The sequence below is a fragment of the Cydia strobilella genome, chromosome 26, assembly GCF_947568885.1.
Source record: "Cydia strobilella chromosome 26, ilCydStro3.1, whole genome shotgun sequence".
NCBI classification, from domain to species: domain Eukaryota; kingdom Metazoa; phylum Arthropoda; class Insecta; order Lepidoptera; family Tortricidae; genus Cydia; species Cydia strobilella.
The window spans coordinates 2,556,882-2,584,286 of NC_086066.1; the positions used below are offsets into that span (position 1 = coordinate 2,556,882).

At 38.5% G+C, this 27,405-nt stretch overlaps 1 protein-coding gene across 3 annotated transcripts in view; it reads right to left on the minus strand.

The window, feature by feature from the left end:
- LOC134753166 (monocarboxylate transporter 13) overlaps positions 1-27,405 on the minus strand; it is a 60,921-nt gene that overhangs the window by 18,749 nt on the left and 14,767 nt on the right. For 2 of the 3 annotated variants that reach the window (XM_063688961.1, XM_063688963.1), the window contains exons 2-4: positions 8,360-8,608; positions 799-921; positions 11-154 (exon numbers count right to left, since the gene is read on the minus strand). In XM_063688961.1, coding sequence (XP_063545031.1) covers positions 11-154; positions 799-921; positions 8,360-8,480 — 388 coding nt within the window. In that variant the 5' untranslated portion in view covers positions 8,481-8,608. Of the gene's footprint in view, positions 1-10; positions 155-798; positions 922-6,162; positions 6,276-8,359; positions 8,609-27,405 lie in introns of those variants that run through there. The other variant, XM_063688962.1, reaches the window with a different exon arrangement.

A 27,405-nucleotide genomic window follows, 5' to 3' on the forward strand; every position in this document is an offset into this window, starting at 1 on the left:
GCAGTATTACCTAAACTGCTGTAGAGGAAGTAGCACAGCGCCACCACGCCGCTGGAGGCGGAGGCGGATGCTTGGAACACGTCGTTAAACTCCACCAGCAGCACGCCGAAGGATTTGATAGTTCCCGGGATCAGGATGTTCACTAGCGTTGCTCCTGGAAGCGATATGTTTAAGGTTAAGTAGAAGAAAACTCTTTATTGTAGAAAGATAAATACAGGTTACATAAGAAAAAGACAGGTACAAACAAATGTTTAATGATTTAAAAGGGAATCTAGAAGTGCATCCAGATCTGATGAAAGCGTCCCTCGCGTACTGCACATCGTAATGAACGCGAGTATTTTCACGATGGTTTTATGATAGTTCCTACCTACGTACCTATCAGCCACTTACGTCCACTGCTGCCTCCCCCACAGACCTCCACTGGGAGCGATCTATAGCACACTGCAGCCACAAGCTCCCAGCGACGAGATCATCCGTCCATCTATTTTGTGGGTGTCCGACACTGCACTTACCCATCCGTGGCCGCCACTCTCTAGGATTTTTCTGCCCCAGCGGCCATCGACTCGTCGGGCTATGTGGCCTGCCCATTGCCACTTCAACTGTGCAATTCTGCGGGCTATGTCGGTTACTTTGGTTCTGCTACGGATGATAGTTAAAGGTCGTATCGGTCCGAAAATACCACGGGCGACAGTTCATTCCACACCAACTGTGCGAGGAAGATGGATGAGTTTTTGGTGACTGACGTGACTGTGGAGATCCTTGAGCTGAAATGCGCTGTATGGGTTGCTGCTGGTTTACCTACGAGAATGCACCATCCCCACTTCCCGTCGGGCGGCACCATCTCCCAGTCGCGCTCGGGCGCCGGCCCGATGGTGAAGCGGCCGCCGCCGACCGTTGTTGACTCATCTTCTGGTAGTTTAACTGTGGACAAAGAAAATGACGCTTTAGAATTATGACACGAATGAAACTAGTGGCTGGTAGTAATAGACGAGAAAACGGGCGGAAGAAAATGTCGAGGGCGAAAGTTTCATAAGTACATGCAGCATCTCGTATCTTGCTAATATTTTTCTATCATGACACCACCACCATGTGAGGTTTCTACCATTTACAACGTGCAGGTACGTTATTGTATAATTGTATTGTATACTACCAAATAGAATTAAGAAGAAATAGAGTGCTCACTCCATACATCGGTTTTGTTACCAAAAAGACTATTATTATCGTAGTCTACATCTAGCGTCAAGTAGCGGAACTATCAGTACTGCTCTACTCGACACTAGATGTCACATGTGTCGCGACTGGCGAAAAGTGTATTGCTCAACAATGGGGTTGGCAACTGTCGAGGGTTTGCAGAGATGGTGCCATCATAGCTTGCCCCTTTTTCTATGAGATTTGGCCTAAAGAGCTGGCATCAAGGGCATTAAGAAAACAAAAATTTGACACAATTCTAGGGATTGACAGGGCAAGCTATGCTGGCGCCATCTGCTAATTATTTCGACCGGCCAACCACATTTATAACTAATATTATAAGCAGAAGGAGTTGAAAATAAAGTTCCGGTTAATCCGGTTATAATATTAGCTGAAAATCGTTGAGCATTAGACTTTCCGTTTGTCGCGACATATTATCTATTGTCGAGTAGCGGTACTGAGAGTTCCGCTACTTGACGCTAGATGTCGACTACGAAAATAATAGTCTTTTTTGTAACAAAACTGATGTATGGAGTGAGCACTAAATATGTCTACTTAATTCACTTTGCCTAGATATAATTTTTCTGTCGTTTCGTTTTTTTGATGAAAATGTTCAAAATGGCGGAAATTGGCCTAAAGGACTTAAGCGCCAGTAGGGTCTGACACTTAAGACTATTGTGAGTTCGCTGTGATAATGATTCAACGAAGTGTTACATTAGTATTTTTTGTTTTTACATATTTTAAGCTTATCGCGAGGTTACAGGTGTTACAACTCACAGAGCCACTAGTAACAACATACAAAACTACATTGTCTCCAACACGTGTTTGGTACTCGCTAGTCCAAACATATAAAGCACGTCTTTATAGCCGTTGCGATGAACAATTAGCGAGTTATGGAACGTTCCAGTAACTCCAAATGGGCTGCAGTTACATTATTAATAGCCGCTGGCGACGCGCCAGGGTGCGTATTATGTACACGGTTCCCGTTACAAAGTTTTCCGTATAGGCGTATAATTATGATCAGATCGTCTGGACACTGAGTTATCACTACATAGTATAAAACAAAGTCGCCTCCTGCTGTCTGTCCCTATATGCTTAGATCTTTAAAACTACGCAACGTATTTTGTTGCGGTTTTTTTTAAATAGATAGAGTGATTCTTGAATGTTTAATGTATATCAGCAGTGCAACCGTGCGAAGCCGGGGCGGGTCGCTAGTTATTACTATACAGAAGCCATAATACTAAACAATGAAATTGTCGCAATCGCAACTTATACTACGCATTCAATACGTCGTAAGCGCCGCAAAATTCATGGCGCTTACGCGTTTATAGATCGCGAGATTCACGCTTCGCTTCTATGGTTTGTTGTCAAAACAACAGCAACCCGTGGCGCAAAATACTGGTTATCTGTGCCGTTTCTGTACGTTAGTAATAATAGTTCAATGTTTTGACACACAATAACTGACAAAATTCCGTACATGACCCTAGAAATTCTAACTTTTCCTATACGCGAACTCACAATTCCTCCAAACGACCTACCTACCTACAGCATAACCTTCCTTTTTCTCCACCCATATCCAAACTTTTAGCTACTTACTAGTAATTAAACCCCTTCTTCTAGAAACCCCTGACTCGCCAAATTCGCCCGCAATAGGGTATTTGACTGTATTTAAAATAAATTAATAGAGAAACGTAGACAGCAGTTATTTTTAGACACAATTTATATTTTAAAACCCGTATAAAACTATAAAGAGTCGGTAATTTGATCGTGACGTCACATGGTAGTATTTCATATAAATTTGTTCGTAATAGTTTTGACAGTTCGAAAAAAGAATCTGTATTGACTAGTAGTCAAATACCCTTTTCATGCCAAAAGACCAAACATTAGGAGAAATTCTAGCTAAATGGCTACATCCGTAGAAGAAATCATCAATTTTACGAATGTCAAAAAGTCACAAAAGTATATTTGAGTGGTCTTATCCTGATAGATAAGATTCCCAGGCCTCCCTAATGGTGGAAGACCTAATGGTCTTTATCATAAGGATTAAGGAATGAAACCAAAGCTATTTGTAACCTAATAAGGTAGAGTAATTACTCGCCAGAATAACACCGCGGAACGTGCCCCGCCCACGCGCAGGACACGTGTCTCCGCCGACTAGCTTTTACGGGATTCAGGGGCACGATGTTCTGAATTTGACTGAGTTAAACAAATTGACTAAGTCCCACATTAAGCTCAAGAAGGCTTATGCTGTGGGTACTCAGACAACGATATATATAATATACAAATACTTAAATGTATAGACAACATCCATGACTCAGGAACAAATATTGTGCTCATCACACAAATAAATACTTCACTTAAGTTACCTTTCACAGGTACAGGTTCTCTTTGACCAGGAGATTTAGGTGCTTGTACTCCGCTCCGGGTTCTGAATAGCGCAATGATCCTTGGCATCTCAAGTGCCAAAACTCAAATACCTTCTACTATAAAATAACTTCGAATCTTTAACCGCCCGAGATAAATAGTAAACCTTAATTATTCAATCCACGACCGTTGTTTATCGATATATCGCGTGATACTGATGCATTTTGCGTATCCTTGCTCCTACACAGTTTCCTTTTTCTAATACCATTTTTGGTAATTTAGGTCTTATTCTTATTTGTATAAGGGATAGAATGCGTTAAGCTGGTCTATTAGAGTATAGGCGTTAATACGGACGTCATAAAGAATAACTGTACCTATACGGAGATTCGCAAGCTTGTGAGAAATAAAATATAACGGCTTTCAGGGTAAAAACAAAAACATATTGTCGGTTCGGTTTAGGGAATGCAAACCGGTTTTTAATTTTAAGGGAAAACCGGTTAATTAACCGGTTATGAACCGACATTTCATACAAATAAAAACCGGTTTGCATTCCCTAGTTCGGTTGTAGGTACAGTCAGTACCAAATAAGTAACGACCAAAGTGGCCAAATATCCTTACACATCCTTATTACTATGGTATCAAAGGTATGTGTGATATACTTATGGGTAGTTTTTTAATTTGCATCTCCTAACAGTACCTTTCACCCAAACTGCCGATTATGTATGACTTGCATGAATACAACAAAAATAAGGTAAGATTCATTGGGGTAACTTCAAAAGCGGGATAATTTTGAAAATGGCAATTATCTAATAAACTAGAAGCATTTTCTAATGTAGCAAAAATGTCTTGATAAAGGGCCCTCCACACTCGTGCGCGAATCACGCCGCGAAGCCGCGAACGCGAGTATGGCGTCGATTTCGCAGATTGTTCACGACAGTAAAATTCTACCTAAAGGGGCCCACTGACTATCAGTCCGCCGGATGATATCGGCCTGTCAAAAAATTTGATAGTTCCGAACAACTGACAGGCCGATATCGTCCGGCGGATTGATAGTCAGTGGGCCGCGTTAGAACAAAAATTTGACAGTTCCGAACAACTGACAGGCCGATATCGTCCGGCGGACTGATAGTGGGCCCCTTAACTACCGAACCGAACCGTACGAAAGCATTGTTGCCCAGCTGAAACGGAGACCTTCGCTAACGCTCGATTAATTAGTAGGGATAGAACAACTTTATATGAGCACAAATCATAATAAAAGCTATAATTGAATGCTGTCTTTGTAGTTCCATCACAATAGAATCTATCGTAAACATTTACCTTAGTACTTAGTTTTCCATAACCTTGAAATACAGAAAGTAATAAGTTCGAGGTTAGTTACTTTATTTTAAACTCTAGTACGCTTACAATACGGTCGAATATTACTGAACGTAGATAAATCAATCACGTGTTTATTCTTTCATTTACGTAATAATCGATTTGCTTACTCATTCATCAATCAAATTTATGAGGTGTGTTGACGTCACTTTGTCATTCGGTTTAGATTAACTTTGCTGGAGCAATTTGTGTAAGTTATTTTACGATTTCTTCAATTTGACCATAATTACCATTAAATTATAATTAAGCTAACTGACACGTTGAGTAAACTGTGTCGGTCAAGAAAGAACTTATAGATTAGATTAGATGATTTATTTCATGAAAGACAATTACATTATACGAGTAAGTTTGCATTAATGTCAAAAATATTAGAATTTCTATCATGATCGTCAAAATAAAAATGAAAATAACAACAATACTAATCTAATAAAATTATAGCTCTAACAAGGATTGTCAACACGATTGACCGAGAAAGCAAAGGCGTCCGTTTCAACTTGGGCAAAAATTCTTTCGTATGTTCTCGTCTACAGTTCGCATTTTTTAACTGATTCTCGTGAATTTTTGTGAACAGATGGGATACTTATATAGATTTTTTTGACAATTCAGTTTTTGGATTGTTTTCAAAATGGCGGAGCCTACAGCTCACAGACCCACTAGTATAACGTATAGTCAACAGCAAAAGTAGTTAAGCAGGCAAGTTGTCCAAAATTATGTGCACATGGCAATGCTAAGAACATTTTGAGCACGTCGCCAGCAATTAATATATGTATGAAAAAAAAAAGTTAGTGACGAATTGAATAAACTTCACGCCATAAGCATGCCAATTTCGATAGTACATTTTACGACTATTTGCAACATTTTTTACCGATAACCGACAAACTTACATACATAACTGTCAATGAACAAAAAAGAATAGAAATTCCAAGTTTAATCCGTACAATTTGAGTCAATTTCATGTTAATTTTTTTCGTCATCTTTTGCATTTTTTTCGAGAAAGTTTTAATTATAATTATAAGATATTTTGCCATAGAAGTGTGACATTCATATACACACACCTGAACGATGATATTAAGTTAACTTTGCACCACAGTAGGTTGGATTTACGGTAGGATTTTATCAAAAAATCCAGTCAGTAAGATCTTCCGACTTTCGAACAATCTCGAAAACAGTCCATGCCTTTTTTACCAAAACGCGTGTTACTCCGTATATTATTATAAATAGATCATAGGTACTCACTCTTCAACTTCTTATATCTAGCTTTCTTTGTGTTCATATTGATAACTTTTAACACTAATTATTTAAATTAATACGTGATATTTGATAACATGCTTCACTTTTTCGGGATGACTATTCAATCTGTCATTTGGAAATTGATGATTAACCTATATTCCTCACAAAGAAACATGAGGGTATACTTTGCAGCAATGGTAATTGACATAAGAGAAGTATGTTTTCTATGTAATTTCCGAAGATTATATTTTATTTTCAAGTAGTCTACCCTATTGTTAAATAACAAAAATGCGATACATGTGCCATTCTCAACCAAAAGGGTACTTATTGTCGGTTGTCAATAAGGCGCAATTTCCATATAGCTTCAATTTGAAATCAACTTTATTGACAAGCGATAATGTGGTACCTTTTGGTTGAAAATGTCACATATTTAATACAATAAATGCCGTGAAGTATAAATACAGTAAGGAATAATATGTGCCATTTTCAACCAAAAGGGTACTTATTGTCGCTTGTCAGTAAGGCGCTATTTCCATATAGCTTCAATTAGAAATCAACCTTATCAACAAGCGACAATGTGGTACCTTTTGGTTGAAAACGTCACAAATTACTCCATCCTAAAATAGTCCCCGGCAAGCTACGAGTTGGATTGTAATGAAACTTTGCACATACAATGTCATGAGGTATATCTAGGTCTGATATTAGTTTATATAGCTCCAGTTTATAAAACAAACGAAATAGAGCAAAAACAAGTTTTGTATGAAAAACTTAAATTCGCTGTATTTTTTAACTACATATGTTAATATCTAAAGCTACATACTAATTGATCCAATATTAATTTAATTTGCACACTACATTAAAAAAAATACAGAGATTAAGTCTGGCGGTGCAAAGGGGCAACGCCGCCAGCATTCTAGGTTCCATTCCAGAGGCGGGTAGTTTGGGAGAGGTATTTTATATTTAGTAGGTATTTAGATTTAGTTTTAATTTTTGTGTAATCAATTTATAGTAATGTAATTTATTCAATAAATACATTTACTTTAATTAATTACATGCAGACATAGATATATCTTATCCTATTGTAAGTACAAGTTTTAGAGCAATCTAGCTAGTCGTTTTAAAATAAGAGCGGAACTACGTTTGTATGGAGAACCGAGCTTGCTGGAGACCTTTAAAAGTTAAGCATAAGAGTAATCGTACAGTATTATATGAAATTATGTACAGTTGCCATCAGATATATCGGAGCGGCCAAGGCGCTCACAAATATCTGAACACGCCTCTGTTTTCAAGGCGTTAGAGTGCGTGTTCAGATATTGTGAACACCTCGGCCGCTCTGATATATCTGATGGCGACTGTACAGTAAGTGGACGTTAGAAAGTCAAGTAGATAAAATATTTATTAACAAAGTTTACGAGCTCTGGAGAAATTACGGCCACATACATAAAGCCCGGTTCAGTCTGACGTGTAGTGTTGTGTTGTGTCGTGTGTCGTGACGCAAATCGGTTGCATGCTGCGTCAGACAAATGTGCACGCAATCATATATATTAAATGTCATCATCATTCGCTTGCCCTTGTCCCATTCATTTGGGGTCGGCGCAGCATGTCTTTTTCTTCCATACCTCTCTGTCACCCGTCATCTCATCATTCACTTGCGTTAGTTTCATATCATCTTTCACACAGTCCATCCACCTTTGCGTCGGTTTTCCTCTCCCCGTACCTCCCTCCACATTCATTCTTAATACCTTTCTCGTCACAGACTTTCATCCCTCCGCGTCACATGCCCGTACCACGCTAGGCGATTTGCCCTTACTTTTTCTGGTATGGGTGCAACTTTCAGGCTTCCTCTTATATCATATATCTTATATCTTTATTTAATCATATATATTAAATGTATGAAACCGATATACGTCACGCACGACACAAAACACGACACGTCAGACAAATGTGAACCGGGCTTTATAAGTTAGTGTCTAAACAGTTAAAGTCAGCTGTCCCACAGCAGACTACGAGCGAGAGCAGCAAACACAAGATCTCTTCAAAAATCTTCAACAACATTTGTTTTTTTTTAGTTTTTACTTATGTTTAATATTCTGCTGATGAAGACCAGAATGGAACTCTTCCATGACAAATATTTTGTATCTTAGTGATCTCATGCCGCGTTTTCAATGAAATGTTATTGTACTTATTGTATAATTCCACTTACCTTTCTTAGAGCTCTTCACCGACACTAACCCATCCTCCTGCGGCACCACCGTCACCCTGTTCTTCTCCAGAAGCTTTTCAGCCTCGTCGGCCTCCACCACAGTCTTCACTGCCGTCGCCATCTTGTTTCTACGAGTTCACAAAATGGCCGCCACTCATGCCGCGTTGTATTGGAATGTTATTGTATAATTCTACATAGCATGTAGTGTATATTGTATATCAGTCTTCTGTTTGGCTGGCGTTGGTAATTCTGGAACAATAGAAAGATGTGTGACTGATACGATAACAGGGTTGGCAAATATCTGGGAAATTTTCTAATTGTCGAGTTTCTGGAGTTAATACGGAAGCACAATAAAATGTAGGGAAAATTAATGTAGCTAAAAGGGAGGGAGTCATACGAAATGTCGGGAGAATCCAGACGAATCTCGACCATCTTAAGAAGCCAAAGCAGATGAACTAACATATTTTGCAACTTAAAAGTTGCTAAATAGCATTAATATAGCCCTATTAGTGTGCCGCACAACAGTATCGCGGTAACGCGCTAAATTGACAACCCTAAGACGCGAAAGAGAAACTGCAGCCTATTTCGCTGTACAAATTCAGCTTTGTTAGATAATGAGAGTTTTGTTTTATACCAACGAATTGCTTGATTTCTTTATTTTGTAAAGCGCTATTGATCAAGAAAAAATATTGTCACAAATTTACAACTAAAATTATGTCAGCAATTACTTTAATTTAATAAACAGCGTGAAACTTAGTGAAACACATTCTCACAGCATGAGTGGCATGTTTTGGTTGTTATACAGTCAATTAAACGATCACGTTACAAATGCCAACAGTTTATGTCAGTAGTTCTTTGCTAGACGCAAAAAGGCATATCCATTTGTAACATATGTAACAACTTACGGCCTTTTTGATTTGGCCTGCAGAATTGAAGCCGGCCTAATCGTTTCAGGGAATGGGGGCGGGTAACCGCTGTTTACTACATGTATTACACCTATCACCTTTTAATGGTTATCGACAACACTGCATTTATACTTCGTTCTTTGTTTCGTCTAGCCCAGTGGTCACAAAGCGCAAACCAAAGTCAAGGTACAATTATAGATCTACCAGTTTCAAACACTTACATAGAGAAATATTAGCACCTAGTACTATTATTTATTCTGTGATATTAGTAAGGAAAGACTTCCATACATCAGTTTTCTTAACAAAACGCGAGTTATTTTCGTAGTCGACATCTAGCGTCAAGTAGCGAAGCGACTGCTAGTTGACAATAGATGTCGCGACGAACAAGTCTAATGCTTAACAATTTTCAGCTAATATTATAACCGGATTAACCGAAACTCTATTTTCAACTCTTTCTGCTTGTAATATTAGTTGTAAATTGTTTTACCAATACATTTTTCGTCAGTCACGACACTCGTGACATCTGGTGTCAAGTAGCCGTACTAATAAATGCACTACTAGCCGCTAGATGCAGACTACGAAATAACTCGCGTTTTGGTAAGAAAACTGTATGGAGTTAGCACTCTTTCCTTACTTATATTTCTCTATGAACACTTAATATTTAATATTAAGTTAGAGCTAAGTAACCTCTAGACTGTCTCGAAGCCCACACTGCAGCTGCCCTTTAGATAAATTCGTGTGGGCCAAAGCTTGGCTTTTGTATGTCCTGTCGCTGACGCGAGCCAGGCCTTCGGCTCTCAGGCTTGCTTTCTACTGGCCGGATTGGCCGTAGTTTTGTGACCCCTTAGTTGAATGTTTAGACTTAAACCACAAAAAACTTTGTACCTGTTTGTAATTCTTGGGGCGGATGGTGGCTGGTTTTGTCTTTTGTCGGACTTGCTGCAAACTTTTGATACTACTTACCTAGCTGAAATAGTAGTGTGACTACTTAAAAAAACACAAATCAAAATATTTAATAAAATAATTTGTCCAGAACCAATCTCTCTCGCTATAACATAATTCCGTAAAGAACGAACGTTCCTAGGCCACGGAATTAACGTAATTCCGTGGCCTAGGGGTTCATGGCGTTAGCCGCGATAGCTAAAGACGCCGGTTCCAATCCGGCCTTCATCACAGCCGGGCTAGCACATGATTGGTGCGAGAGTATCTCGCCGCGACATAGACTACCCGTCCCTCTTTAATTCATACAGTTAGTAAAAGACGGGTAGTATCTCGCGGCGAGATACTGTCGCGCCAATCATGGGCTCGGCCTACTGGAGGGCTTCGTCACTTTTTCTTTAATATATGACATCTGTTACAGTTTTCTAGCAGAAATACTTTCCGTTATCAAGGTAAGTCAGTGTTGATACGTGAGTAGGTTTCTATTTACTTTACTACTTTAGATAAACCGCTAAAAGCCTTAAAGCCGATCTAATGCCTGTAACAGGATAAGATTAAACCGAACATTTTCTTCGCCCATTTCTTTTATTACAGTTTTCTTCAACAGCAACAAATAAAACGTTTGTGTGAGTACTTTTTAATTCATTTTGGTAATGTCAAGAAAACTTAACTGCCGGTGTCAATTATAACCTTAATACTACTTTTAGGGTTCCGTACCTCAAAAGGAAAAAACGAAACCCTTTATAGGATCACTCGTGCGTCTGTCTGCGTGTCAGACGGACGTCTGTCATAGCCTATTTTCTCCAAAACTAATGGACCAATTAAGTTGAAGTTTGGTATACATATGTAAGTTTGTGACCTAAAGACGGACATGTAACGTAAACAAATGTGAAGTTTTCAACCAAAAGGTACCACATTGTCGCTTGTTGATAAGGTTGATTTCTAATTGAAGCTATATGGAAATAGCGCCTTACTGACAAGCGACAATAAGTACCCTTGTGGTTGAAAATGACACAAATGTGGCATTTTATATAAAAAGGAACCAAGCTGCTTAGGTATATAAGACTGTCGGTGTGTAATTTTTAGGTTTCCGTAGCCAAAATGACGAAAAACATATGTAACGAATAAATTAAATAAATAAATATTATATAGAAATGAGTATCAGATGATCATTTAAACAAATATACGGCAAAACTCCACCCTCCACACCCCTGGAAAAGCCTTTTGGTGTCCTTGAGTCTGGTTTTCGAGCTACTCCCGAGTTTTCCAACATCTTGAGGTGTCTAATCGCCTCGAGATCTCTAGCTTAAAAAAATTACGGAGGTTGTAAACGGATAGTCCGAATCGCAAATCGATTCGCGACCGTGTGCTGTGAAATCAATTATAAACGCCGCTGATTGACTCTCAGCCTTGCACACTTCCTTTTGTTTCTTGTTGTTATATTTAACTCCGTAAGATAAAGGTAAATAAAGTCTAAGGAAAAAACGTGCCTTGAAAATCAAGAAAAGGTTATTCTCGAATAGATGGAGCCACACGTTTGATATTTAAGTCCTCGTATGCCGAAACGCGGATCCACGTACGAGGAAACTATTTGAAAAAAAAAATCGGCCAAGTGCGTGTCGGACTCGCGCACGAAGGGTTCCGTACCATTACAGAAAAAAACAGCAAAAAAATCACGTTTGTTGTATGGAGCCCCATTTGAATATTTATATTATTCTGTTTTTAGTATTTGTTGTTATAGCGGCAACAGAAATACATCATCTGTGAAAATTTCAACTGTCTAGCTATCACGGTTCATGAGATACAGCCTGGTGACAGACAGACGGACAGACGGACGGACAGACGGACAGCGGAGTCTTAGTAATAGGGTCCCGTTTTTACCCTTTGGGTACGGAACCCTAAAAATAAACCCGGCACACGAGAGGTTAACAATTTTAACACATATCAGTGAAAGAATATGGGTCTCTTATTCATTTCAAGCGATCTACAAATCTGATTGCCCATCAACGGGACTTTCCATCTCAATAAATATACCTAAACGCGCAATATTTCTTATTAGCACTAATATTTCTAATAATAGAGGAATAATTCATGACAACAGCAGATGACGTGGGCGTCTAATAAAGACATTGTACGCGTTGTCACGTAGTAATTACTGTTGGCGGAATTTAATGACATGTTATATGAGATGTCATGTCAAGGGCATTCGTAAAGATAATAGCCTATCTATAGGTATGGGCACCAGAGTCACAGAACAACATGTCATGTGATGACAGCTATGTTTTGAAATTACATGGAGACTACATAAAGGAGCCAAATCTCTATGTATGAAAAGTGTCCATCAAAAAACAGTAATTAGGCGGCGCCACCATACACCGAAATACTACCAAAAACAACCTACGTAATTTGGTCGGGTCATTTGTTGCCTTATATGGTTCATCCAGCCTCAACCAGCTTTTGCTCGGTCGTCAGAGACGCGATGGACAGGCACCGATGGAGGCAGATTACAAGAACCAGGTGTGGAGCATCCACATCCACTGATGACCACGATCCTCAGTCATGAGGGAGCGACCACAGAGAGATATGGTTCATGTTATACTCATGTCCCAGAGCCTAACTAGCGCCACCGGAGAGATTAGGAACTATTATTTAAAGCTGAAAGCGGTCTCTTTTGCAAAAATTCTGCCATAAGAGATTGGCATCCTTTCTATACCATCCATAGAAATTAGTTCCGTTTTAGTACTGGCAAAAAGTTATCTACACGTCTATGATACGTTCAAACACCGCAAATTACGGCCTGCGTAACTAGGAGGATATAACCAAACGGAGTAGCCACTAACAGGCATTCCCTCTGTCGAAAATAGTCGGCCAATAGTCATACACAATGTATGGACTGACGTTTATCTGACATGGCTATTTTGACGTTACGTATACATTTGACGTTCCCCTCCCCCGCAAAAATTGGCAGACTTTTTTGTACAGCAAATTACAGACGATAAACTTTTTAGTTAGAAGAAATTTTTATACAGTGAAGTAACTGTGGAAACTTCTCTGGAATTATGTTAAATGAATGACATTAAATTTATGATATAGTTCTTCAGTGTGTTAAAAACCCTCACCTTGTCTCATTTAGTTTTTGTTTGAAAAATGCATAGTTCTAATCGTTTTAAGTAGCTCGCAAGAACTCCGGCTAGTTTTTATGTTATCAGATGTCACAGTTGACCCGGGGAAAGATGAATGAGGAGAATTGAAAAATAGTTAATTATTGTAAATGATATGCTTAACTTTTATACAAATTTTCGTTACTAGACCGTGAACAAAAGTCAAAAGCTTTTATTTGTTCAACATAGGTAAGGTACATAAGTACAGGTCTCACATAATCATTGTATCACTATGTTGTGCCGTAAGGCGTACAATTTTTCATTTATGGACTGTGGCTGCATGCTGAGCACAGTTACCATTACTTATCAAAATCATCTAACAAAAATTCACTTACACTATAATATGCTTTGTCAATTAAAAATTTAAATAACTTACTTTTAAAACTAATCATGTCATCTGTATTTCTTAGCTCATTTGGAATTTTATTAAATTTTTTTGGAGCCATTCCAAATATACTTTTTCTAAATAACGCCGTTTTGGAAGGCAACGAATTGATTTTATTTCTAAGACGTATACTCTTAAACTGCTGAAATAGCTGCGGATTGCATTTTACAAAAACTACGATTTCAAAAATATATAAACAGGGTAAAGTTAATATTCGTAAGTTTTTAAAGTATGGTAAACATGAATCAATTTGCTGGATTCCACATAATGATCTAATACATCTTTTTTGCGCTTTAAATGCCACCTCTCTGTCAACTGAATTGGCCCAGAATATAATGCCATACCTTAGCGTCGATGTTACATAGGCTTGATATGCTGTTAAAACAACCGGTTCGTTAACAATCTTTCTCAAATTATATAAAACGAATGAAAATTGATGGAGTTTCTTACATATAGTGTCAATTTGATTTCTCCATGTCAACTTATGATCTACACTTATTCCTAAAAATTTAGTCACATCTGTTTCCTCAATTTTTTGTCCCTTATATGTAATATTTAAATTGCTACCATCAGTTCGTCTTTGTTTAAATGTCATGATTTTAGTTTTTTCTACATTAATTTTCAAATTATTACTATTTAACCAATTTTAACAGTTTAGGAGGTATATCGTTTTTAGGCTTGCGTACCTAAAGGGTAACCCCATTACTAAGACTCCACTATCGTTCTGTCCGACTGTCTGTCTGTCCGTCTGTCACCGGGCTGTATCTCATGAACCCTGATAGCTAGACGGTTGAAATTTTCACAGATGATGTATATCTGTTGCCGCTATAACAACAAATAGGTACTAAAAAGTACGGAACCCTCGATGGGCGAGTCCGACTCCCACGTGTCCGGTTTTTCTTAGATACAGTACTATAAAACCGGACAAGTGCTAGTCGGACTCGCCCACCGAGGGTTCCGTACTTTTTAGTATTCGTTGTTATAGCGGCAACAGATATACATCATCTGTGAAAATTTCAACTGTCTAGCTATCACGGTACATGAGATACAACCTGGGTGACAGACAGATAGACGGAAAGTGGAGTGGAGTCTTAGTAATAGGGTCTCGTTTTTACCCTTTGGGTACGGAACCCTAAAAACAGACATATAAACTTATTAAAATATAGAGACGTGGTTGAGTTTTCGTATTATGTTACATTGTAATATGATTCGTAGTTTCATACCTATAATTTTAATAATGTAAATCGCTAGTGTAAATATTACAATTGTAGCTTTAAGCCACAAGGCATGCTCTTAAAAAATATTCTATTATATTCGAAATTAAACTATCGTGAGACATAGAATGAGAATATCATGGACAAGGAACATAAGAGACTGGTTAGACGTGGACAGTACAGAAAAACTAATTCGCATGACTACGGATAGAACGGCATATAGGCATAAGGTCGCCAACCTCTGGGACGGAGAAGGCACCTGAAGAAGAAGAAGAGACATATTTCAAAATAATAGTGAGTGAAACCGTACTGATCTAAATATTCTATTATATGGCTACGCATAAAAATCTAACGGTGACTAAAATACAGCATTCAATGACCTTAAGGAGAGCTAATCGAACTTTAAAAATTCTAACAACCTTTCATAGGTGATGTTATGTCACAGGGCGGACACGCTATACATCAAAAATCACTTGCGTTTCTGTGTGAACGGCACGAGTAAGTTGCTTAAAAACAGTACTGAGTGGTCGGCAAACGGCCGTCAATCTGCTGTCGCGGGGCGAGGTAATTCGAGCCGGTGCGGGGCGTTGCGTGGCCGTTCTGTATGATAATACTATTACTTATTCTGTGGTTATGTGTTGTCAACAAGGCTCGGAAAATTACTGCCTTGTTTATAGCAACGTTCGCAGACGTTTCTGCTTACAAAAAAATAAGGTTATACCCATTTATGAGTCGAAAATGTTTGTTCACAGTCTACGGGCGTCATTGGGGCATATCTAATCGACTTTTGTATAAGGAAGGCCCTGTTGTACGGAACAGTGTTACGTTTTCAAAATGACGTGCGTTTTTCCGAGCCTTGGTGGTCAAAAGTCGTGTGTTCAAACCTCGGTCACACAATAAGTAATAGAGTATTATCATACAGAACGGCCACGCAACGCCCCGCCCCGACTCGAATTACCTCGCCCCGCGAAAGCAGATTGACGGCCGTTTGCCGGCCGCTCAGTACTATTTTTAAGCAACTTACTCACACTATGACTCATGACGCGTGTACAGACGTGCCGTTCACACATAGAAACGCAAGTGATTTTTGATGTATAGGTAGAGCGTGTCCGCCCTGTGCCTTGGATGTGCTTGAGCTGTAGAGTTAAAAAAATCGTTCTTGAAAAAATTCAAAAAGGTAGCCAAAAATTCTGTCAGGATCGCGCTAACCTAAAGCCACAAGCAAGAAACTGCTAATGTAAAAATATCAAAACAAGTTGGATTTCAAAAGTTTTAATATGCGCCGAGGGTGGTTACCTGGTTACTGAGGGACACACAAATCTGACCTCCGAATAGTTTGAATCACGGACATTTATTGATTTCAGGCTTTGAAGCTACTTACTTTATGAGGCTACTTTGAAGTTCGACGAAAAAGTGTCTAAAATAATCCCTTAATTTCTAGAATAAGATTTTTAAATAAAAGAAATAAATATTATAGGACATTCTTACACAAATTGACTAAGTCTCACAGTAAGCTCAAGAAGGCGTGTGTTGTGAGTACTGACAACGACATGAAATATAGAAAACACCCATGACTCAGGAACAAATATCTGTGCTCATCACACAAACAAATGCCCTTACCGGGATTCGAACCCAGGACCATCGGCTTCATAGACAGAGTCACTGGTGTTACTACCGACTAGTACAAAAATATTGTAATCGGTTGAAAACGGTGCTCAACAACACAACGCTTCCAACATGTCGGCCGCGATCCGTTGTCTCATTTTAAATTTCACAATTTAAATACTAAATCGATTCCAAGGGTCTAATAGTCAAATTATACAAGGAATTGTTAACAACCATTTTGTGAATGAATGAGGTCGTTCACCTTTAGGACCCACCACATCGGTAATATGACCAATAATCGGTGATTATTCAATAATGATTACGTACTATACTTATGCTTAGTTTAGACAACGATTACCAAATTAACCAAAGGTGTTCAGATTTCAAACAGTCCCCTTTCGGCTTATCCTTTGTCTATTGTTAAATGAAACCGCACGTGCTACTTACTAGCATAAAAAAATGGTAGGGCCGTTTTAACCGGTTATTGAATTACCACTCTATGAAGATTGCAATAAGGTTTAAAATGAACTAATGGGAAAACATATTCCATAGCTGTGTGGTCTTTGCGGTTACTGAGTGCCGGCAAGTCGAACGCTACAGAACCAGTCTAAAATGTGTCATCGATATGCGTAACAAAGGCGCGTTATCGGAGAGCGCACTTACACTGGTTTTTTTAGCGTTGGACTAGCCTGCGCTCAGGTGCCATTAAAAATTATGCACGAACCAGGTAAGGGACAGGGACGGATTGCGATTAAAACATTTTGATGGTTTCATGACAAGTATGTATTTATTTAAGGCTTATTATTCACTGGGCAACTAAAATATTAAACAGGACCTTTCATTGGGCATAATATATAATAATATAATTTGGCCGTGCATTAATATTTTAAAGGCCAATAATTTATTAGCTCCAAATATAAGCATCATATTATTAAAAAAACTGGCATCAAATTCAAGCCACAAAAGTAATAATTGGGATCTTGAAATGATAGTTTGGCAACTATGATTACTTAGGTGTAAACAACAATATGACAACAAATATTAAAAATCATACGCTTTACAATAGCCATTACCACACATTAGTATGAATTTTCTCAAATGATTTTCACTCCTCACACCCTAATCTGTTAAACAAAAGCCTTTGTTTCTTTTGTTCAGCGGTTACTAATGCTGCCGCTACTGACTGAACGGGAACAAACTCGTTTAAAAAGAAATTTTACCGTCCTATTTATATGGTTCAAATTTATGTAGCAGCTCTGTATTCTGAGGCCACACGGCCAAACTCGTTATCTCAGAATGAGCTGTTACATTTTGAACCATAATACTCTCACGATACGATAGTTGTTTTTAACGACATGGTTGCTTTTGCACGCGCTCGGCACGCGACTAAGGCGACTCTCCATAAAAGAAACAAAGGCTTTTGTTTAACGGATTAGGGTCTGAGGCCTAAAAACCATTTGAGAAAATTCATACTATACCAATGAACGTGAAATGGACTGATCGTTATATATCGTTATTTATTTCCGGACCGATACGAACTTCAATTCAAACCTTCAAGAAAAGAGTGTACTCCTGTCTTAAAGGCCAGCCACGCACTTGCAACCACTCTGGTGTTACAGGTGTACATGGGCGACGGTAAATGTAGTGTATAACATATGTAATAGCGTATAATTAATATAATATTATAGTGACAGATGACGAGTTCACTTATTATATTTCATTCAAGATAGTCGATAACACAGGGCATTGACTTTTACGTGTTTTTTTGATAAGGAAAACGCCAGGCTTTTTTGTGAGCAAACTCGTTGGTTAAGTTAGGTTAAAGGGAGTAGGTGTAGGTACATTTTTTGTCAATCTTTTTTGTTAGGTCAAAATACGCACAAAAATTTTTTTTTTGCTTTGTGTATGGCTCTTTGGTGTATCATTTGTATATTTTTTTAAACATATAAGTTTTCTGCTCTAGTCTATGGACGATCACAATTTTTAATTAAATTATTATCCATACTAATATTATAAATGCGAAAGTCTGTCTGTCTGTCTGTGTGTTCCCTCTTCACGCTTAAACCGCTGAACCGATTTAGATGAAAATTGGCATAGAGATAGGTGTCCCTGAGAAGGACATAGGATAGTTTTTATCCCGAAAATCATCCCTTAAGAAAGTAAAAAGCGGGGTGGAATTGAGATAATTAACGAAGTGCCTGCTAATTTGTGTGCATAATATGCTCAAATTTAGATTGCTATGAGAATTTTTCCAGGCGCTATACTTACTTTAGCTGCTGTTACTAAGTCCGCGCAGACGAAGTCGCGGGCAAAAGCTAGTTTACTATATTCGCATTTTAAATCAAGTAAATGCAGAGGTACAAAACACAATAATTGGTACGAAAGAGTGAAGAATGTGGCAAATTAGTGCTTAGGGCCGGTAGCTAATGAATCAGTGTAGTGATAGAGGATTTTACCTAGGTAAAACCAAAGATAGATATAACTCCGTAATAGATGGATACAGTCTAAGGAAAAAACGTGCCTCGAAAATCAAGAAAATTTGATTCTCGTTCAGAGGGCGCTACTAGTTTTGGGCTACAGTCGTATAGATGGCGTTGACGGTTTCGTTTGTTATTTAACAATTTTAACGCATATCAGTGAAAGAACATGAATCAAAATCATAAAAATAATTAATGCAAATAAAAAAAATCATTTATCTATATTTAAATACATTCTATCGTATTTTTATAAATCTTTATTTTTAGTTTTAAAGTGTGTCGACAGATGGCAGTGAATTAACTGGGGTTACAAAATTTACTATGACAGTACCGCTCTAGTATAAGTTACTCTATGGTAAAACCCTTCCCAATCAAGGGGAGTATGTAACGTTACGCACGTATAGGTACTGCACAGAACTAAAATTTCAATTGGGTCGCTAAGGGTAACAACCTAACAACTCATTTTCATATCGCCGCATTATATGTATTATTTAGTATAGCGAATAATTCGACGATTTTATAATTCTATCCTATATATAGGATAGCCTATAAATAAGACGACATTTTTTTTTTTGTATTTTATTCCTTACGTATAACCTATGTTTAAACTTTTTGAATAAACGTCTTTATTATTATTATTTGTATGTATTTTCCATATCTCGGGACCTTGGGGTCCCACACCTTTGGGAGGCGTGCGTGGGGCCGAAGCCAACAACTCAGACAATTTAATCCTCCTTTAAGACAATTTAATCTAAAAACAAGGGATACAGGTGGCGGATACCATCCCCGAGCGCACAATATGATACATCCGGAGATGGTCCCCGCCACAAACTGTAGTCACGGACTTTAATTGTTGAGCCATTTAGGGTTCACTTTACATTGGACTTGATTGGACATATCACACCGTTAGTATTGACATCCAAATTAGCTTGAACCCTAAATGAATCAACAATTAAAGTCTGTAACAGTAGCAACAGTGTAATTTTGTCACCTGCGATAATATCGTACACGGAAAAGTCATATTACATATTTGTATATTTCATATATTTCATATTTTCCACTGTTTTTTGTTGACGTGATCTAGTCCTGGCACAATATCAGTGCTTTTCCTAAGAAGCGTAATACTGAGCCAGAACCTTTTTGTTTGGCTGCGACGCACACAGGATTTTTATTTGTATGAAACAGTATTTATATGTATTTTTTTTCTTTTTTTCTATTATGTAAAAATCTGTGTCTCTTATTTGTTGTTGTTAATTGTTATTTCTATTTTTTTTCTGGATTGTTTTGTGTACCTATGTCATTTTTGTATTTGAATATTATGTGTGTATTGTGGCAAACTAATAAACAGTTCATCTATGTGTCTATCTATAAAAATATCTGATAACATCTTAATTACATAGCCAACAGAAAGTTTCATAGGTATTATATTTTGCACACATTTCATCGTGTACGATATACATCTAAGGTGACTGACCTTACAGTACCTATAGTTTTAAGTATACTGAAGAACAATTAAAACGAGTGCTCTAGACTAGAGTGAAGTTAACCGACGAAAACAAGGGTGTGTTGTGTGTGTTATATATAATTTTGAACACCTCGCCAGCTTAGGTTTCATCTAATTTACAATACGATAATGACAGTAAGGGTCCATACTAGGGAGTTAACCCTAAATGGCATGAAATATAAATTCTCAAGAACAAAATAACTAAAATTAAGTAATAATTTTAAATTAGATGTCATATACTAACAAAAATATACATTTCACTTTTTAGGGTTCCGTACCCGAAGGGTAAAAACGGAACTCTATTACTAAACTCCGCTGTCCGTCTGTCTGTCACCAGGCTGTATCTCATGAACCGTGATATGCAACAGAAATGCATTATCTGTGAAAATTTCAACTGTCTAGCTATCAAGGTTCATGAGATACAGCCTGGTGACAGACAGACAGTGGAATCTTAATAATAGGGTCTCGTTTTTACCCTTTGGGTACGGAACCCTAAAAAACTACGACATGTAAGTACCTACTGTCATTGACATGAAGTTCAATTTCGCATAACTTTCGTACAAAACATTAATTTAGATCAGTACGGTTTCACTCACTATTATTTTTAGTAGCTTTTGGCGACATGTTTCGGATTCGTCGGGAATCCTTCATCAGGCACGAGTGTCCGCGGCGGCTGTACTTCGTGCACTGAGTACTGTACTGTAGTGTACTTCGTGCTGTTCAGACTTCAGTGCACGAAGTACTGCCTATCTAAACTTTCGTACAGTCGCCTTGAGAGATATCGGAGCGGCCGAGGTGCTCAAAGATATCTGAACACGCACCTCTAACGCCTTGACAATAGAATAGAGTCGTGTTCAGATATTTGTGAGCGCCTTGACCGCTCCGATATATCTGATGGCGACTGTACCATCGTCCATATAGAGTTAACTAACCTTTTTGTATACCTCATTGTAAGTGCTTAGGGTTGTTCAATATATAATATATATATTTTTATATTAAAGTAAAAAATGGAAAAAGTTACGCTTCAGGCAGGAAAATTTGGAGTATTGCTCGCAGACGTATCTGCATGTTAAAAGATCAATTAAATATATGTAATTAAATAATTAGTTAATCATATCAGACTTATTATCATTTATCAGTCTGCTGGATTAAGATAAAAGCCAATGTGAATGCACCTAGGTGTTCAATAATACGTAATTAATTTAAAGGAGATTATTTTAAGTATATTGATTTGCATGATAGGTTTTAATTATTTGTAATGTTTAACATTAGTATTTAAGTTTTTTGTTACTGACACTTCTATGGGCCATTGCCTGAAAATAAATGATTATTTATATTTCAAATTTAAACTGTTGTGAGACATACTAACATTCAATCATTTTACGGTTTAGACTCACTTGTTTTAGTCACTCGCGCGACATGTTTCGGAGAGAGCAACACACCAGTACGCAATACACGGTCGTCGTGAACGCTGCTCGCACTATTAGTGCTTGAGAAAGGAGACCTAGGCTCTCCGAAACATGTCGCGCGAGTGACTAAAACAAGTGAGTCTAAACCGTAAAATGATTTAATTATTTATATTTATTTTATTTATATCGTAATCGTAATACTTATTCGTGCATGTTTTTCACTTCGATTGTGTCATTTTCTTAAATTTTAACGCAATTTTAACTTATTAATGTATTTGTGGCTTTCCATTACAGAAGGGTCCATTATGCTTCAAGTGCATAAGGACGTTTCCATCTGAAATTCCAATAGAAATTCTGATAAAAAGGCCCCTATTGCAGATGAAGCACATGGACCCTTCTCTGATGGAAAGCCACATTTAGGCACGTAATTTAACTCAATCTAGTGCTAAGTGGAGCAGTGCTGAAAGACCTTACTCTTAGAAGAATTTAATTTACTCACAAAACAAATACCCGGCTTTAAGGCGGTTCCCTGAGCCAGAAGGCGAAAAATCTCCTTCTATGATCATGTTTTTCTAAGAGGCATTGATATTCGTAGACGTGGAAAAAATAAATGTAGTTCTTGACTATATTATCTTTAATAACATAGCTTCCGATACACGAAATATGACACTTCGCTTGATACAATTAATTCCCAAAGTAACCTCTAACTCGGACTTTTAATCAAACTTTACTCGGTTATTTATTATGTGATACTATAAACAAAAAAAGAAGAAAAAACAATCTTAACTTAAATAGTAATTTCATAGCTTTCGAATTACGATATTGTAAGGTAACGTTTTTAAAATAAATAAAAATCGACAAAATTCGATCAAAATGGACACTTGGCGCGCATGATCTTTCCCGTTCTTTCTTGCGAAATGTGACAGTGACAGCGGCAAACCGATGGAACGGCTTTAACGACACAGTGTAGATACGATGCCAATGACAGTAAGCCATCCCCGAACTTATAGGTATTCTCTTGATGTTGCGTACTGTCGCGTCGTCGTAGTACGGTGCGGGGTGAATCAATCCTTGATTTGATACTAGAAGTGTCCTACGTGAGCGATCTCGTTGCGAACGCGATCGCAGTGGGCCCGCCGGCCCGCCGCGCCGCTTCGCTTCGCGTTCGCGAGTTGTTAGCTTACGTAAGACGTAGCGTAACCGTGATTTTTAGTTATGTTTGATAGAATATGTTTAGAAGTTCGAAGAGCATAAGCTCTTTTCCAAAATGATGTACGGCATTTTTGGCATAAAATGGATTTGTTTGGCATTCTTTAATTTAATAGTTATTGACTATGATCACTGTGACAAAAATACATATTAACATATTTACAAGCATGAAAAGAGAAAAGCGCAATTATTTAACTCTGGAGTACTCTGGACCGAACGTCGAGAAGGAAAACCCATCTGCATTCCTCGAAGCGCATAACGACCCACTTGCAGAATGATGCAACGCGCCCCAGATTGTCCAGTGCTCGAGATACCGGCCACTTTCCTTGATTAAACTCGCTAATAACGGATATTTCCGTTCGGCAAATGACGGGTAAACCCTTCAAAAGACGCAATCGATATATCATAGTAAACTCCGCAGTTACAATTTGGATTGGTAAAACTGACGGGCGAGGACCAGGCAGGCCCAGGCGGACGCGGATGACCTAGCGGATGATCTCAAATCTCAACGACTCGCCGGAGATTGCCCAGCGGTGGGACACTATACAGGCTTTTAATAATAAAACTGTTGGCAAACTTTGATCCGCTACTGAAGTAGCACTTTTTGAGCAACTGTACCTATTAAAAAAATATTTAAGTGGGGCTCCCATACAACAAACGTGATTTTTTATTGCCGTTTTTTGCGTAATGGTACGGAACCCTTCGTGCGCGAGTTGGGAGCATCATAAGGAAGATGTCAGAAGTATAAAAGTTATTCAATAACATTTTATGACTGCTGAACGTCGTATCGTGACAGTTTTATGGCACATTTATGTTTAACGCCTAAAACGACCTTTCAAGATGAACAGTCATGGACGTATCTATTTATTAGTGTTTCACTAAAGATTCGGTTTCAACCAAAAAAAACTGCCTAACCTTTGGACTGATCTACGTACACCTAAAGCGGAACCTGGCGAGGAGAAACGCACAGTTTAGCAATATCTTCTAACGCAGCGTCTTACGTAGACGAACAACTCGCGAACGCGAAGCGGCGCGTCTTAGCTTGATTCCGCGCACCCACAAAGACAATACAATATCCGAGGGCCTTATTAATGTCATTACCGGGTCTAAAGCGATTAAATTTCATTATTATTTTACCTTTTTTCCGACTTTTCAACTAGGTTGCACTAGCTGTGGTCACGGAAGACTGACGTCCCAGCAAATTTCAATTGAAATTTTGAGATATTGGTAAACAACACTAAACTACCCGACATTAGTTTATATAAACCCGGTAATGACATTAATTATGTGTACAAAACGCGAGAGTTTAGTGTTATATCTGAGGGCCTACCGCGAAATACGTATATCGAAATCGTCCTCTCTATTACTCGCAAGATCTTGCATATTGCGTACGAAATATCATTTGATATTTACCAGTCGCTTTTCGATGAAGGAAAACATCGTGAGGAAACCGGATCCCAATAAGGCCTAGTTTACCTCTGGGTTGGAAGGTCAGATGGCAGTCGCTTTCGTAATAACTAGTGCCTACGCCAATTCTTGGGATTAGTTGCCAAGTTCCCCAAGCTCCCATGAGCCGTGGCGAAATGCCGGGACAACGGATGTACGTAAAGTGTACAAGAACCATAATCAACCATGCATAATAAAGTTCAGTGATATTCCACAGAACAATTAAACCATAATATACATGTATGTTGTTTACTGTTTGTATGAGGTTATATGTAAAGAGAGATATATATATTACTAGTATGCGTTGTTCGTCTGTCCAAGGTCCAGGGTGCAATATTCAGGTTCAGGGTTTATATTCTAGAATCTAGATGGCGCAGAATGAGAACGGTAGACAACTGGCGGCCATATCGCTAAGGAGCGATAATCTTTGAACCCCTTTCATATATTATGTCACAATTTGTAAATTGTACCTGTCAATAAGACTTAACTTAACCTCTTGTCTGTAAATATATGATAAGGATCCTCACCGAATTTGTGGTATTTTCTATAAAAAGGGACCTTATTGTCGATGGCACTTACGCCATTATTAACGATGCTCCAATATAAATACAATGCCGCGCGACGCTACGCAGCGTAAGCGCCATCGACAATAAGTTCCCATTTCATAGAAAATGCCCCATTTTTAGTCATTATTTCGCATTATTTTCGAGGACGTTTTTTTCTGCTTTAAACCCAGCTCACAACGACCGTGTATGCGTAGACGTTGCTCGTGCGCTAAAATGTTTGAGCAGCGCACGCACACGTCACGTCGGTGTGCCGTCTCTCATAAGGATCTGTATATTCTGTTTCTGTATATTACAACGCGTACCACAAGCACCCCCGGTGTGCAGAGGCTTTTATACAGCACAACCTAAGTTTGAACTCAAGATTTCTGAACACACACACACACACATGAAATATGAAATGTTAATTCTTTGCTCTGTAGATAATGTAGGATGTAGGTACAACAATCTACAACACATCATACGTAAAGAGAACAGTTGTTTCTATGGACATAAGCTGATAGCTGATAGATAACATAGTGATATGTGCCATACGTTATACTGCTTATATGCCTATTATTTGCTAACGTATAATCATTTATTATCACTAAATACATAGATCATCGTTGTTTAGTTATTATTTCATGGCCTATATGATGGAAATAATTGGGTCAATGTAGGTAAACTAGGTAACAAGGCCGATACACACTGGATGCATAAGCAGCAAGACTCGCGAGCGTAATACAGTATACTGGGTGATTTTGTTATATCTGACTTATCTGAGGAGTGAATATGTAGGTTATCTGAAATCTGTTTCTACGCAAGGCACTGGCGCCGTGATGTATTTTGAAACTTATGGATCGGCGTGTATACAATTCTAATACAATTTTAAAGGCCCTTATTTCAAATGTGGATGTTTTTAAGAATTTTAAGTGTCCGACCGAAACCGGATTTTTTGCTGAAACCGAAGCCGCGACCGAAGGCCGAAATTAAATTAAATTAAATTAAATATATCTTTATTTCAGACCCACAAGTCCATATATGGTTAGTTACATTAACTTAAAAGCTATGTTAGTTACCTACACTAATTATTTTTAATTACATTTTTTTTTTTATATACACCTAGGTCACTTGATATAGGTCAAAGTAGACCTAACCTGCTCCATCCAGTGCCACATTATTGGGCAGCTAAATCTGTTAGCAATCACCTTCAGAATGCTGTTTCGACTTTCCCTTACGCGACCCATTAGCGACGTGATTTTTTTACGCATAATTGCGTGAAAATCGTCCGTGTGCGCTTGGGCGAACATTCCAGATGCACTGCACCACTGGAAGTCTCAGCAGCATTCTGAAAGCGTTGTTGTATTGAATGCGAAGGGCGCTGTAGGCTCGTTTCGTGTACCGAACCCAAAGACCGCTAGAGTAAAAAGACTGGCTATATGCTTTGAATAGTGTTATTTTAACTTCCACGGAACATCTAGCGAATCTTCGAGCCAGCATATTACTCCTCACCGACAACGCCCTTCGCTCCCTCTCGATATCACTATCATCACACAGATCATTTGTTATAATGTGGCCCAAGTATTTGAAACGTTCCACCACTCTAAGTACAACTCCGCCAAGCGATACTGGAGGGATAAAATATGGCTTTATTTTACCCGCCTTAAAAACCATCACTTCACTCTTGGCGGCGTTGTATACGAGTCCATGTGCGGCGGCGTACTTCTCGCACAGGGCCACTAACTGTCTAAGAGCCCCGATAGACGGACTTAGCAGCACCATGTCATCTGCGTAGCTTATATTGTTAACACAAGTGTTTTCAATATAGCATCCTGCATGCATGCTGCTAAGTTCGTCTATCAGGTCGTTCATATACAAGTTGAACAGTGTCGGAGACGTGAGCCCCCCCTGCCTGACACCACATTCAAGCCTATACTCAACGGACAGTGACTTGGCCCACCTGACCTGGTTTGTTTGATTTTGGTACCAAAACTTTAGCAAGTCTGTACAGTCGTCCGGAATACCTGCCTCCTCCATTTTCTTCCAAAGCATGTTATAATCAACCCTGTCAAATGCCTTGGAGAGGTCGAGGAAGCAGGCATAAATTGGTGTTTTCCTGTCCGTGTAGTACCCGACAGTATGCTTGAGGCACATAATGGCACTTTCCGTAGATAACCCAGTTCTGAACCCAAACTGGGCGTCATGGATGCTTAGGTACTTATCGAATGTCGAGTTCAGCATACTGTCGAG